Source organism: Terrapene carolina, unplaced genomic scaffold (assembly GCF_002925995.2).
Source record: "Terrapene carolina triunguis isolate 2854851 unplaced genomic scaffold, T_m_triunguis-2.0 Scaffold210, whole genome shotgun sequence".
Classification (NCBI taxonomy): domain Eukaryota; kingdom Metazoa; phylum Chordata; order Testudines; family Emydidae; genus Terrapene; species Terrapene triunguis.
Genome location: NW_020664561.1, coordinates 16,775,762 through 16,790,452, shown reverse-complemented (window position 1 = coordinate 16,790,452; position 14,691 = coordinate 16,775,762). Strand labels below are relative to the sequence as shown.

Here is a 14,691-nt window from a genome sequence, read left to right as displayed (position 1 = left end):
CAAACATATCATTCAAGAGAATCGAAGGAATATTGAAATTGCTCAGCAGGTTAACGTTTTTGTCTTATTCAAATCAGGTTTATGTGAGCCATCAATACACTCAGTTTAATATTTATGACTGGATTAGGGTGACCAGATGAGGGAAAGAAAATATCGGGACACATGGGGGGGGCGGGGGGGGAGTGTGCAAAAAAAAAAAAAAAAAAAAAAAAAAAAGCGGAGTCAGTCCCGCCGGCGGAGCAAAAAAAAAACAACCAGCGCTGCCGGCGGATATCAGGACGGTCCTGATTTTATCGGGACGTCTGGTCACACTAGACTGGGTTAATCACAATGCAGGTCCCTTCCATAGGGCTATTTGTGCAGTAATGTACCACTTAGTATGAGTAAGGGTAACAGAGTTGCGACTTATGATTCTGTAATGATAGAACTAAAAAATCCTACCCTAGAATGTTTCAGCATTGTTAGAACTGCAGTGAATAGTACACCATGGTTATCTTAAGGGCTTGTCTGCATTGAGCAATTAGTCCTCACCAGAAAGTATAAATTATAGTGCACACTAGCATGTTGCACACTAACTGGCCCATGTGGACCCCGCTGGCACACACACACACACAGTTCCCCAGTGCACGATAACATAGTATTGTTTTAAACAGGACTATATTAACGTACACTAGCGAACTTTTAATGCACACCAGCAGAGTCCACACAGGCTAGTTAGTGTGACACACTTGTGCACCCTAGAATTCACATCCCTCTGGTGCAGATTAATGCACTCTGTGAACAAACGCTTAGTCATAAACATGAATTTAATGCATTGCTGCCTCACAATTAACCTAATTTGCCAAAATCCTTGTAAAAACAGATCGAAACACGCATATTTGCACTGTTCAGGGGCATGTCAATTATAGGAAAAATATATCTAAGTCCAGTATTCATTCTATCTTCTTCCCCATCAGTCTCCCACACAACATTTTCAACTACATGGACTCAGCAAATAGAAACAGAAGTGAGTTTTTAAGATGGCAAATTTCAACTACCGTATATACTCGTTCATAAGCTGAATTTTTTTAGTAAAAAAGGGAAGCACCAGAGAAGGGGGTCAGCTTATGAACGGGTATAGGGAGGGAGAGGTGGGACGCAGCCCCTCCCCCCAACAGAGGGAGCAAGGAGAGGCAGTACAGCCAGAAGGGAAGAGGTGGGGCCAGAGTCTCTCCTCTTCTGGCCACGCTGCTCTCCCCCCAGCCTCTGAAGCAGCAGCAGCTCTGGCTGGCAGGCTGCAGCCATGCCGCTTGGCTCCGCCCCCCAGAGCAGGCTGTGGCCGCGCCGCCTGGGCGCTGGAGCACGCTGTGGCCGTGCTGCCCGGCTCAGCCCACTGGAACACGCTGCGACCTCGCCGCCCGGTCTGGCCCACCGGAGCAGGCTGTGGCCACGCTGCCTAGCCTGCCGGAGCAGCTCCAGCCAGGTAAGAGACATCCTCCCCCTGGCCCTCCCCAGATAAGGTGGGGTGGGATGGGATGGGAAGAGTGTAGGGGTCCTGGGGTAGGGGTGGGGTCATGTGGGGGGTGGTCACAGGGGTTACTCCCCTGACTCCCAGCTTCTTACCCCCCAAAATTTCCCCACCAGTTGCTGTACCGGCCCGTCAGGATAAGCAGTTGGCGCGCTGGGACACTTTGTTTACTTAGGTTTACCTCCGTGCCTGCGGACACTCGAGGTAAACAAACCATCTCGGCCCACCAGCGGCTTATTCTAATGGCCCGGGAGCCAAAGTTTGCTGACCACTGAATTATAGGGTCAGCTTATGAATGGGTTATAAAAATTTTCCATTTTTACTTATCCATCTTGGGAGGGTCGGCTTATAAACGAACCGGCTTATGATCGAGTATATACGGTACTTTTTCTTTAGAATGTATAGGTCCATATTGAGCCATCAGTTTTTTAAACAGGAATACCTTATTCAGTAGTGATTTTTGGCTTAAAAATTGATAGCACAATCTGATGCAAAGTCCATTGAAAGACTTCTATTGACTTCACTGGGCTTTGAATCATGGCCTTTGGCCCCCATGGTTTTTAAAATGTTGCTTTAAAAAGTTTTTTAAAAAAGCACTGAACAGGATTGGCCCCAAATTGCAGGTAAAATATTAACCCCTTCTGTGCTGCTCTGCCAGTCTTTAAAGCAGGGCACTTTTCTTAGTGACAGCCTAATTATTGTAAATGTGAATACTGGACTTTTTGAAGTGGTGATTATCCGTGAAAAACTTGTATTCAGACATGATACAACATTTATGAGAAGGAAACGAGAGACACAGTAAAGCGAAAGAGACGTATAAACATTGAGAAGAGCACAAGGTACAGGTGCAAAAGGAAATAAGAGCAGAGCTCATCATCGTAGAAACTGACTGGGTTTAACAACTTACCCTCTGTGCAGAATCTCTTGTAATCGTGGCAGCATTCCATGTAGTGTAGACAGCTATAATCACAATGGCAGGGAGCATCTCTAGAATACCCTTCCCCACATCTCCCTGCACAGCTTGATAAATCTAAAATCATACAATACTAGTTTTAAACATTGCCAAACTAGAATGGTTTGTAAGGAAACAGCGAATGGCAAAGTAGTAAAATGATTTTGCTTATAATGACTAAGCAAATGAAATCCTTAAGGGGGGAAAAAAAACAATGGGCCCAATCCATCTCCCACTGATATTTATAGGAGTCTTTCCATTGTCTACAGTAGGCCTAGGATTGGGCCCTATATTAGGGGGTATAATAGTTGCATTATCCAGAGTTCAAAAGAAAAGGTTTCTGCTATGGGATATTTTCAAAGTTTGGATGCACTAATTTAAGTCAAACCCTGATGTGGCTTGTAGGAGGCAGGTTTCTTCTTTCCAGTTAAACCAAAATATATCGACTGCATATGAAAAAAATATGAGTTGTTTTGCTCCCACTGAAATCAGTGGCAAAACTCTCATTAACTGGGAGTTGGAGTGGGCCCAAAACATGTTAATTTGTGTGTATTCTTTGAGCTATATTGAATACTAAGATCTAGAATGCTGAGCTATGGTTAGGGTAACCAGATAGCAACTGTGAAAAAACAGGACGGGGGTAGGGGGTAATAGGCTCCTATATAAGAAAAAGTCCCAAAAAAGGGACTGTCCCTTTAAAAACGGGACATCTGGTCACCCTAGCTATGGTCATACTATCACAATGCATAAATTCATATTCTACTTTAAAATTAGAAATGAGCCTGAGCTTACAAATGCAGACAGATTTCAAACATACTAAAATTCAGGGGTTTTGAGGTTTCAAGTTTTGGTTTGGTATACTATGGAAATAGATAGGGGACAACTGTAGAGTGACCAGATGTCCCAATTTTATAGGGACAGTCCCGATTTTGGGGTCTTTTTCTTATATAGGCTTCTATTACCCCCCATCCCCTGTCCCAATTTTTCACACTTGCTGGTCACCCTAGACAACTGTGTGGTTCAGGTCTGCATCCAGTACTGTGTTTGCTAACTTCAATTGCCCTAGTTTTGGGAGTATGTTGAATTGGGGATTGGTGCGTGGCCATCTGTCATACTGAATGAGTCAGTTGTATTGTGAGCTATCAGCATTTGTATTTTACTGGTCATAGCTTAGAAAAAGCAACTGACTGGTAAGACCACACTTGTTTTCCATCTCACCTTTTAATTTTGCATCCCACTGATGATGACAATGTTTAATCTGAATAGAAAGTTTTACTTCTTCAAAACATTTTGCAAAAAATTAGGTAATAAATTCCAGATGGAACACTGAGACAGTGCAATTCTGCTATGAAAATAACTGTAAAAATGGCTCTATATGGCTTTCAATGTTTATTTTGTTTGGTGACTTCCAGAACAAATTTGCTCCAATTACAAATAAAAGATTATTTTTTCCAACTGCAAGCTCAACCTGGGATCTGAAAGGCAAGCTAAATTCTTGCATGCTTATCATCAGTTAACAGAAATTCTGAAGGCCATATTCTGCTTTCAATTACACCTGTGCTATCTCAATGAAGGCTCTGTGTGGTTACAGAGGTATAACTAAGAGTCTGTCTACACAGAAAAAGCTATCAAGCTAGCACAGGCAACAACAGTGAAGATAGCTCAGCATGGGCTTCAGATCAGGCTAAGGACCCATGTGTGTGCTGGACTCCTACTACCTATGCTGCACTGTCTTCACTGCTTTTGTTTCAGTAGTCCAGAAGACATACCTTAAATGCAGAATCCGAAGGCACTGGAGATGCACAGGTGCCACTGACAGCATAATTAGGGCTGTATAATCTTTATTACTGGTGATGATGCGTAGGAGCAGGAGACAACCCTGGTTGACTTTCAGATCTCAGGTTGAGTTTGCAAGGCTGCTCATTTAAAAAAGTTGTTTTGCTTGTACACGGGTGAATAAGATCACAATACAAAGGAATCCTGTGATGTTGTTCTTACAGTCACTTGTCAGAACAAGACTGCACTTTAAGGGACTGCCTGATGTCAGAAAGGGAGTCAGTTTCAGAACTAGGATTAGAATTTAGGAATCATTGGGTCCCAGCCCGGCACAACAGGATAAAATATATTCTTTCTTTTTGTTCATATGGATTCTTTATTTTCAGCGGAGTAACATTCATCTTACAGAGTGGCTTCAATGCTGGGAGATCACGGATAATCAAAGATAGTGGGGGAACTCCCTAGCTGTGCATTTAGAGATGAAAACCTAAGTGACAGATACGACTGTTTTCACAATGAAATCACCACAACTTCTAATTGTAGTCCATTATCTTGTTCTTCTATATCATACAATCATCTTGGAACAATACCCCCAGTAAATGAAAACACACTAGCGTACTAACAGCCTCCCCTTCTGGAATTGAAAAATGCAAGGGAAGCATCCTTAAATCTGAACCAGGAGACTGTACATTTAGTAAACAAGCTGAAAAAAAGACTCAAGACAGTGAATTGAAATCTTGAGAAGCAACAAGAAATAACACATAACACAGCACTGGAGACAAGAAACATTTTCAACAACAAACACTGTACATATGTGTGTGTATCAAGAGGAGGGGAGGAGTTGGGATAAAAATAATAATTAAACTCTGCATTTACATAGCACTTTTTATTACAAAGGCAAGTAACTATTTTCAAAAACAACAAGGAGTCTGGTGGCACCTTAAAGACTAACAGATTTATTTGGGCATAAGCTTTCGTGGGTAAAAACCTCACTTCTTCGGATGCATCCGAAGCTTATGCCCAAATAAATCCGTTAGTCTTTAAGGTGCCACCAGACTCCTTGTTGTTTTTGTAGATACAGACTAACACGGCTACCCCCTGATACTTAACTATTTTCACTTGCAGTATTCCAAAGAGTAGCTGCGGTTCTAAGGTGAAGTAATTTGTCAAAGGGAACACTATGAGTAGGTGAAAGAGTCAGGAGTTAGAACCCATGTCTCCTCACTACCAGCCTTATGCATAGCTTGTTACACCACAGTTGCCCTCCATGTAAGAGAGATGGGTGAGGAGAGAACACAGGTGAAATCTGGATTCAAGATTAAAAGACAATTTTATGAACTGTAGGATGAGAAGTTATTTCTTAAAAGAAACCCAACAAAACCACAATTGGTTTTCGTGCATTCTTTCCTGGCAGTGAGTGTCTGATCCCTGTTGAAGTCAATGCAAAAATTCCCACTCACTTGAAAGGGAGTTCCATCGGGCCCTGAGTCGATAAAATTTGATTCCTGCCTTGTAAAGAGTGAGAGCTGTTGAGAACTTTTTTGTGTTACTGCTATACAACTATGTAATATCGGCTACTGTACTTAAGTATTTAAGTACAGTAGCCGAAACTTAAGTATTTAAATTGCTTAAGAATTATAGCAGCAAGCTTAATATTTGCTATGCTGTAGTTCCTTCCATTTTTCAAAAAGAGACGCTATCTTGGTTAGTAGATGCCAAGTTTTAAGAGAGAAATTAAAAGAATCTATAATATTAGAGAAATTAATGCCACTAGAAGATTGCATGGTAGTATCAAAAGTGTGTTCAGATAATACGTTACTGACAAGGAAAGTGTTTAGTTAGCATGTTATGTACATGCCTTGTTATGATTCTGATCAGTATCTAACCACTCCTGGCCAAATTAATCAGTGATATAATTGCAAGTACTTCACTGGATGATATCAGCAATGGATTTGACTAACTATATCATTTAGAGGGCAATAGGATATGCAGCTTATATCTACAGAAAGAGAGTTATAGATACACACAAAGCATGTACATATACATTTTAAAACATTGAGATTTACAAATTATTCCACTTAAAAGATCAATTTATATTGACATATGTTTTAAAGGATTCTCAGATTTTGGCAAACTGAATCATGATAGCCATGTTGGTAAATTAGTTATAAAATGTTGTAGTTTCTTAAGACATGTTTGCAATGAAGGAATCATTTATCTGTATTAATTTATTTTTCCAAATATTCCAAACAGCCTTCTTCGACTTTGTATGTTACAATACCTTGAGAAGAAGCTTGCTGAATCAAGGATGCTGAAAATAACACCAGGGATATGTAATATATATTCCACACCATGGTTAACTTAGGTACTGAATCCTTCCTGAAAAGAAACACTGTATTTAAAATACTCTCAGATCAATATATGAAACATTATTTAGTTTATACTAAAAAATAAAATGCAAATGAATGCTTTAGTACCTAATAAAAGTCACGTAACAACTTAAACATCAGTTTGAAAATATAGAGAACTTGATAACACAGAATTATGCCATGTATCCCCTAATAATAAGTTGATTATGCATTAAACTTTACAGAAAAAATAGACGTAAATAACATCATTACTTAAAGTCTGTTTCTGTAAATTATAGCAATTAATGGAGTTAATATTTTTCTAGGAGTCCCTAAATGTGAGGAACACAGTAAATTAGATACATTTATTTAAGCTGCTTTTCTTTACAATGATTTCAAAATAACAATTTCTAATTATATATTTACTGGTAAAAAAACACTTATATATTTAAAAATTGCTGTCAAAACAAAGGTTGTCAGACAAATTAATCAATAGAGTAGGTAAAAATGTAATCCAACAAACTGTTACCCAGATATCTCATTATTTTTTAGAACAGTGGTTTTAAACTTTTTTTCATTTGCGCACCCTTTAAAATATGCAAATGAAGGTGTGGACCCCTATGGAAATCTTAGACATAGTCTGGAGACCCCAGGTTGAAAACCACTGGTTTAGAAATATAAAGATGTTCAGTGAGAATGCTGGTTAAAAGTGGTTCTTTTTGCAAAAGGAAAATACAAATGGTTATCTCCATTCTAGGTCCTTCAGGAAAGAATATCATCTTTTTGAAAAAGAGTACTTTGAACAAAATATTGTGAATAGAGATAGGTATTGCACTTACCTTATAAAGGATATGTCTGCTTTCAGGGATATTTCAGACATCTTATATATTGCTGTAAATATACTGGGATGAACTAATTACCCAACGTGTTAGACAAAACCAACAGTGACAACCTATGACAGCAAAGTTTCCACATTATTTGGAAAAGGTTCCAGATGGCTAGACTTAAGCAACATCTGGAAAACACTCTGATTAAGAAAAATGACTACAAAAATATATTAATGAATTAAATTTAGGCTTATTAGTCAAAACACAATTTTAATTTTGTAGTGAAATGAACAAATTATCTTTTTACAGTAAATTATCTGGTAGGGATTAGATCGTATTGCACAGCAGTAGCAAATCACTGCAGGCAAACTTTGAATATATTTTCTTTCCTATCAAATCAAACAGTAGTTTAATAGCACTATTATGTGCTATTAACACCAGCATTTCTTCTCAAATAGTTCTAAGGAACAATTATAATACTATTAATACTTAATTCATATGGTACCAAATAATGGACCAAATCTTGCAGCCCACACTTGGTACTTCCCATTGAATTGAATGGGAATTTTTTTTCTTGAGTAAGAACTGGCTAAAAATTGAAGGATTTGGTCCACTCTTTAATTTACCAAATGCAGAACATGTATTTAATTGTAAGCATTAATGTAGACACTCAAATTACTCTGATAATCAAGATCCTTATCTATTCCCTATTGAATAGATTCAGAATATTGGAGCATTATGTACATACCCTGCTTTTTCAAACTAAATTACGCTATAGATGGGTTCCTTCAAACTTTTAATTGGCCCAGTTCAGGCAAAGATTCCCTGTTCAGGAAAGCAGTTGCTTAGGTTTTCTCCTGAATTAGGGAGAGATTTAAGCACATTCTTGGTACTTGGGGGCCAATATGGCTTGTACCAGATTAATTATTTGGTAATAATAGAACTGCTTTGAGATTAATATAGTTTAATGACATGGGGAAAAGCCTCAAAGCTCCCTGTGTACATTTATAGTCATCTACATTCCATAACCTATAAAGCACACTTGTATCATTTAATTAATTAATTTTTATGTTATTTATTTCATTTTATAAAGGTGCCCTTTTCCAATATTCTGAGGACATTAGAATAAGGCCAGGGCCAGCCTTAGGCATGGTCAATCAGAGCAATTGCCCGGGGTGCCAACTTCCAAGGTTGCCAAATCAGTGTTCTGGGAGGAGGGAGAAAGAAGGGTGCCACATCTCGCTCAACTAGTGTGTGTGTGTGTGTGTGTGTGTGTGTTTCCCCCACCCACTTGGCTATGGGGGATGAAGGGTACCAAAAATATTTTCCACCATGGAAAAACACCTAGAGCCAGGCCTGAGTAGGACCAACATAAAAAAATGGAAACCCTCCTATTTGAAAAAGAGCACTTTGAACAATATATTGTGGATAGAGATGGTATTGCACTTACCCTACAAAGGATATGATTTCAGACATTTCATATATCACTGTAAATATACTGAGATGAACTAATTACCCAACGTGTCATGAGTAACATACATGATACATTTGATGCATATAACATTTTTATCTAAGGATCTCAATGCATTTGACAAACAATCCTCCCAATGTGCTTGCAAGGTAAGCATTATTTGCAGAAAAGGAAACTGAGGTACCAAAAAGTTACAGGATTTATTCACGATCTCACACTGGAGGTAGTACCATTATATTATATTTATTATCTAGCGATAACATTTCAGTTCATTTTTTTCCATCAGTTGACTCAATGAGAAATTTACTTGACAATGAAAGTGTGTGGTGGGAAGGAATAGGAGAATTATCTATAAATATTTTAAGCCAGGAAAGGAGAGGAAATTGGTTAGGGTGGTCCCAAGGGGGATGCAACTAGCACTACTGTGATTAAATAGTCTTGCCTGGAAAATAGCGGGAGCCCCATTGCTTGAGTCATTTAAAACTAGACTGGACAAAGCACTTGAGAATACATTGTAGAGAACAGTCTTGCACTGGCAGCCATGGGATGGAAAAAGTGACCTAATTGAGACTCTTCCATCTGTAGTTTCTAAGAGCCTATGATAGCCAATTCATAATGGCATTAGCAAAGTCTCTCATGAGAAAAAAGCATCAGATACTAAAGAAAAACAAAACCCATATAACAGAATGAATGCCTGCCCTCCTTTAGTACTGCTAGAATTGTATTAAATCATTCTAAGAAATATGGCCAGAGGCATATATTAAAAATGAAGATGGGTAATTATGTTTTGGCTATTGGATTTATTGTATCTTATAGATGTATTAAATTTGATAACATATTTTTATAGCATTATATATCATTTGAGAATGCAGATGTTAGATTTTCTGATGAAAGAAGCTGTTGCAAAACATACCAGCATTAGGAAAGGCTCTCCCAGCCTGGAAGTTCAAGCTGATTTCACCTGCAATTATGTTCAGTTTGAACATGTTTTATTTTTATTTTATTTTATTTACATTTGAGTCAACTTTAATGCTCATGTAAGTTCTTTAGAACTAGTATGAGCCAGGTTTAGAATCTGAGCCAATACTCTGCAAGTTTCCCTACCCTTCAGAGCAGGACCGGCTCCAGTGGTTTTGCCGCCCCAAGCGGCGAGAAAAACAAACAAACAAAAAAAACCAACCGCGATCGCAATTGCAATCGGCGGCAGCTCCACCGCGCCGCTTTCTTCTTCGGCGGGAATTCGGCAGCAGGTGCTTCCCTCTGAGAGGGACCCGCCGCCGAACAGCCCGACGTGCCGCCCCTTCCCCTTGGCCGCCCCAAGCAGCTGCTTGCTGGGCTGGTGCCTGGAGCCGGCCCTGCTTCAGAGCTACAAAACTTTCAGCTAATCTAATCTTGAGCAGAGATTGCCAGTAGTGCTGATTTCTGCCAAACTGTGAGGTGGTTTAGTAATGTTCTCCATAGAATATCAGGGTTGAAAGGGACCTCAGGAGGTCAGCTAGTCCAAACCCCCTGCTCAAAGCAGGGCCAATCCCCAGACAGATTTTTATCCCAGTTCCCTAAATGGCCCCCTTAAGGATTGAATTTACAACCCTGAATTTAGCAGGCCAATGCTCAAACCACTGAGCTATCCCTCCCTACTTTCATTTCCTAACCTAAGTGGCCTTCAGCAAAACTTGGGTTTAAACAGTGGCATAAATGACACTACTTGTGCTTAAAGTTAAGCAGATGCTTATTTAATGCATTGCTGGATCAGGACTCTAATCTACATACAGCCTCTAATTGATAGGTGGTGTGATCGCTCCTGAACATATCTTTTACTTATCTTTTTGGGGGGTTGTGAGGTTTCAGTAATATTTGTGAGGTGCTTTGAGACCCTCAGGTGAACAGTGCCATAAAAAGACAAACTGTTAGTATTATTGTATTATTATTACAGAATAAGGAATTGTGCTGTACTCAGTAACTGAGCACTGTAAGATTAAAGCTGGTTGAAAAATGATGGAAAGCTTTTTGCAAAATAATTCTGAATTTTTTCAGGAAATCAAAAATTCAAAAGGTTGGTGAATTGAAAAAAATTGACTTGCAGTAACTTAAAATGAACTAATGATTCCTGAATAATCCTCCCTGAAAGAATACCCATAAAGTGCTTGTACAATTAGATTAATAATGTAGAAATAAAAAGACCTAGGCCTAACTGGAATACCCATATTGCCCTCAGTCATTCAGCGCGATCTGGAAAATGACTGTTTCTGACATGCATGCACATTTTGGTGCTAAAGATTGTGATTTGTCCACAGGCAGACAGAGGGAGCAGTGTAGAGCCACACTGCTCCTTGGGGAAACAACGGGTATATCTACACTGCAGCTGGAGGTGTAATTTCCATCTTGGGTACACATACCCTCGCTAGCTCTGATCAAGTTAGTGCACTAAAAATAGAGGTGTCGCTGCAGCGACACGAGTGGTGGGATGGGCTAGCACCCAAGTATGTATGTAGGCTTTCAGATGGCTCATACTTGGGCTTATGGCTCATACTTGGGCAGATAGTTCATGCTTGTGCCGCCAGTGCTACACTTCTGTTTTTAGTGCACTAGCTAGTCAAAACTAGCTTGGGTATGTCTACACATGTTGCAATCACACTTCTCAGTTGCAGTGTAGACAGACATGCCCTTAGTGAGGCCATGAGTGGGGAGTGTATGCAGGAAGAGATGGTGGAGAAATGCAGCCAGAAACTCTTTTCAGGGATTAGTGTTCTATTGGGACATAACCAACTTTTGTGTTTGTTTGTTTACAATGTTACTCTCTACATCTGATGCAAAGGGAAAGATTAGGAAGAAGCATTATCTAGTGGTTAGTGCATGGGAGTGAGGAGCTTGGTGGCCTATTATTGGGTCTGCCACAGATTGTGTGACTTTGGACAAGACACTTAGGCCCAGATACTCAAAGGCATTTAAGTGTCTAGGCACCTAAATACTTTTGAGCATCTGGACCTTAACCTCTGTAATTCAGTTTCCCCATCCATAAAACGAGGTTAATAATACATGCCTACCTCCCAGGACTGTTGCAAGGCTTATTTAATTAAAATTTGTAAAGTGCTTTGAAATCCTTGAATTAAATTTAAGAGCCCATTCCTAGTGGGGCCCAAATCAACCAATCTGTTCAAGTGTGCCTTAATCAGCACCAGGCAGCGCCTGTTAAACATCAGTAATGAGAGAGAATGTGATCAGGTAAACATATAGGGTAAGGCTGTCAATTGCAGTTAACTCAAGTGATTAAGTCAAAACAAATTAACTCAATTAAAAATAATTGCAGTTTTAAACAACAATAGAATAGCAATTTAAATTTATTATAAATATTTTGGATGTTTTTCTACATTTTCAAATATATTTATTTCAATTACAACACAGACTACAAAGTGTACACTGCTCACTTTATGTGATTATTTTGGATTACAAATATTTGCACTGTAAAAAAGATAAACAAAAGAAATAGTATTTTTCAATTCACCTTGTGCTGCAGTGCAATCTCTTTATCATGAAAGTGCAATTTACAAATGTAGGATTATTTTTTTACATAACTGCACGCAAAAACAAAACAATGTACCTACAAATCCACTCAGTCCTACTTCTTATTCAACCAATTGCTAAGACAAACAAGTTATTTTATATTTACGGGAGATAATGCTGCCTGCTACTTATTTGCAATGTGATGTGAAAGTGAGAACAGGTATTCACATGGCACTGTTTTAGTCACTTGACAGCCCTAATATAGGGGCATATGTAAAGTTTAATTACAGAGGTAGCTCAGTCTGGATAAAGATAGCAATGATTTTGATTTGATCTTTCATTCTTGTCACATAAGACAGTGCTGTGCACTGAAGACTCATATAAGATCCTTTTGGATTTCCTTAACAAAATTGTTAGCTTTATTTAACACATGCTGAAGTCCAAGGCTTTTTTAGAGAAAGATAGCAGTATGACTGGCCTTAGAGCCGGTACTAGATATGCTCTAGTAATTCTTTTGCACAGTCCTTTTCTCCACATAACTATTTAAAAACTGGTTCATACTATCACATTAGTTGCAACAATTTATCAAAATGGAGAGTAATGATAGTCTTGAGGTTAGGTACTGGACTAGGACCTCTAAAGATCTGGGCTCAATTCCCAGCTCTCTTCAAGTTCTGCGTGACCTTAGCCCATTCACTCAGGCCAAGGTCCACAAAGGGACTTGGGCATTGCAATCCTCAGCATTATGGCACCTGGAAAATCACAGGAGTGATACTGTGAACTACAGAGCCTGAGTTAGGCCCCTAGGCTTCCAATACAATGAATGGGAAGAGAGAGGCGCCTTAGAATGCGATCGACAAAAGCCAGAATACTAGACAGGAAACTGCCTAAATAGCCAATGGAAGATGCTGGTCAGAGGGTGTGTTTTAACCCCCACCGCTCTCACAGAGATAGACGCCTATGTTCAGGCTGCAGGAAGATGCCTCCCTCTGCTTGGGATTCCCAGCTGCAAGCTCTCTCTTGGCATGAGGCACTTGAGTCATTTTTGCAAGAAACCATGGGGTGGTGAGAAGGACCGATGTCGTGTCTTTTAGCCCAGTGGTTAGGGGACTCACTGGAATATGAGAGCTCTCCAGTTCAACTCCTCCCTCTACCTGAGAGGGAGAAGGGAGTGGAACAGGGATCTACCACCTCTCAGGTGACTGCCTAAGGCTCTTTGGATTCTGGGTCTCCCATGTAAGTGCTTTAACACCAGACTACATAGTCATTCCTATGCTTGCTTGCTCTCTCTGGCCCAGTGTTGAAGCTGTTGCACTGTGGATAAATAATGGAAGAATCACTGGGCCTCCCTGCTCCCTGTCTGTTCTGTGGAAGCTTGCCTATAGGGGCCCAATCCAGTAGGCAAGGTCTGAGCATGCTTTTGGGATTGGGCCCCACAGGCAAGATAAGCAAAGGAATGCCTATCTTTTCCCGGTTTATGCATCACTGTGGGGCGTAGGCATCTGGAAACCTGGCAAGGGGATGCAGTGCACACACTAGAGGCAGAAATAGAGGGGCCTTAGGGAACATTTACTGTAAAACTTTAGGCGATGAGCAATTTTTAGGTGCCTATGGGATTTGGTTGCTGCTGAACAGGTTTTTATGAATCCCAGTGGGGTTCTGATTCTGTGATTTAGGCTCCTAAAGTGGCAGTAAGGTGCCTAAGTCTTTTTGTGAATCTACCCTGCCCTAAGTACATAGATAAATCCTTAAACCCAATATTGATGCATGCTTAGCCCATGCAATAATTTAATTGTTGGATTGACACACTGTGGAAAGCAGACATCTAACAATTAAATCTCTGCAGCATAGCCATATGACAAAATGGCTACTAGAGGATGTATGTTACACAATATAATCAAGCAACAAAAAACAAAAGTTCAGATAATTAAAGTAAATGACACTTGTGCCATAGCTGATTTCTGTCAATTCTCCCCTTTTTTTTAAAAACGGGGAGTCACCTGAAATCTCTTTTCAAGTTGTTGTTCCATATGAGAAGAGTATGTTTGAAGAGAATGTGAGTGAATGCTGTGCTGTTAAAAGATGCCATCTGAACAATTTTGGAGAGTGAAATCCTTTGTTTACGTTAATGTCTTCCCAACATTGATCCTCTGCCAGCGTAACATAACTCTGACCTGAAGAGATTAATCTGTATGTCTGTTCAGCCTTGGCTTCTACCCGAATCCGGCCAGTTAGTTCGATTTGTGGTGGTTTTAGGATATGATTGCATGCCCACCAGGAGCTGTACTGAAAGTAGAGCCTTGCAAATC

The 14,691-nt window shown here is 39.7% G+C and overlaps 1 protein-coding gene across 1 annotated transcript in view; it reads right to left on the bottom strand.

The window, feature by feature from the left end:
* The window catches only part of LOC112103402 (proteoglycan 4), a 38,816-nt gene extending 32,227 nt beyond the window's left edge, over positions 1–6,589 (bottom strand). The window contains exons 1-2 of the mRNA XM_024195129.1: positions 6,517–6,589; positions 2,415–2,537 (exon numbers count right to left, since the gene is read on the bottom strand). Coding sequence (XP_024050897.1) covers positions 2,415–2,537; positions 6,517–6,589 — 196 coding nt within the window. The remainder of the gene's footprint in view (positions 1–2,414; positions 2,538–6,516) is intronic.
* Between the last annotated feature and the right edge of the window lie 8,102 nt (positions 6,590–14,691).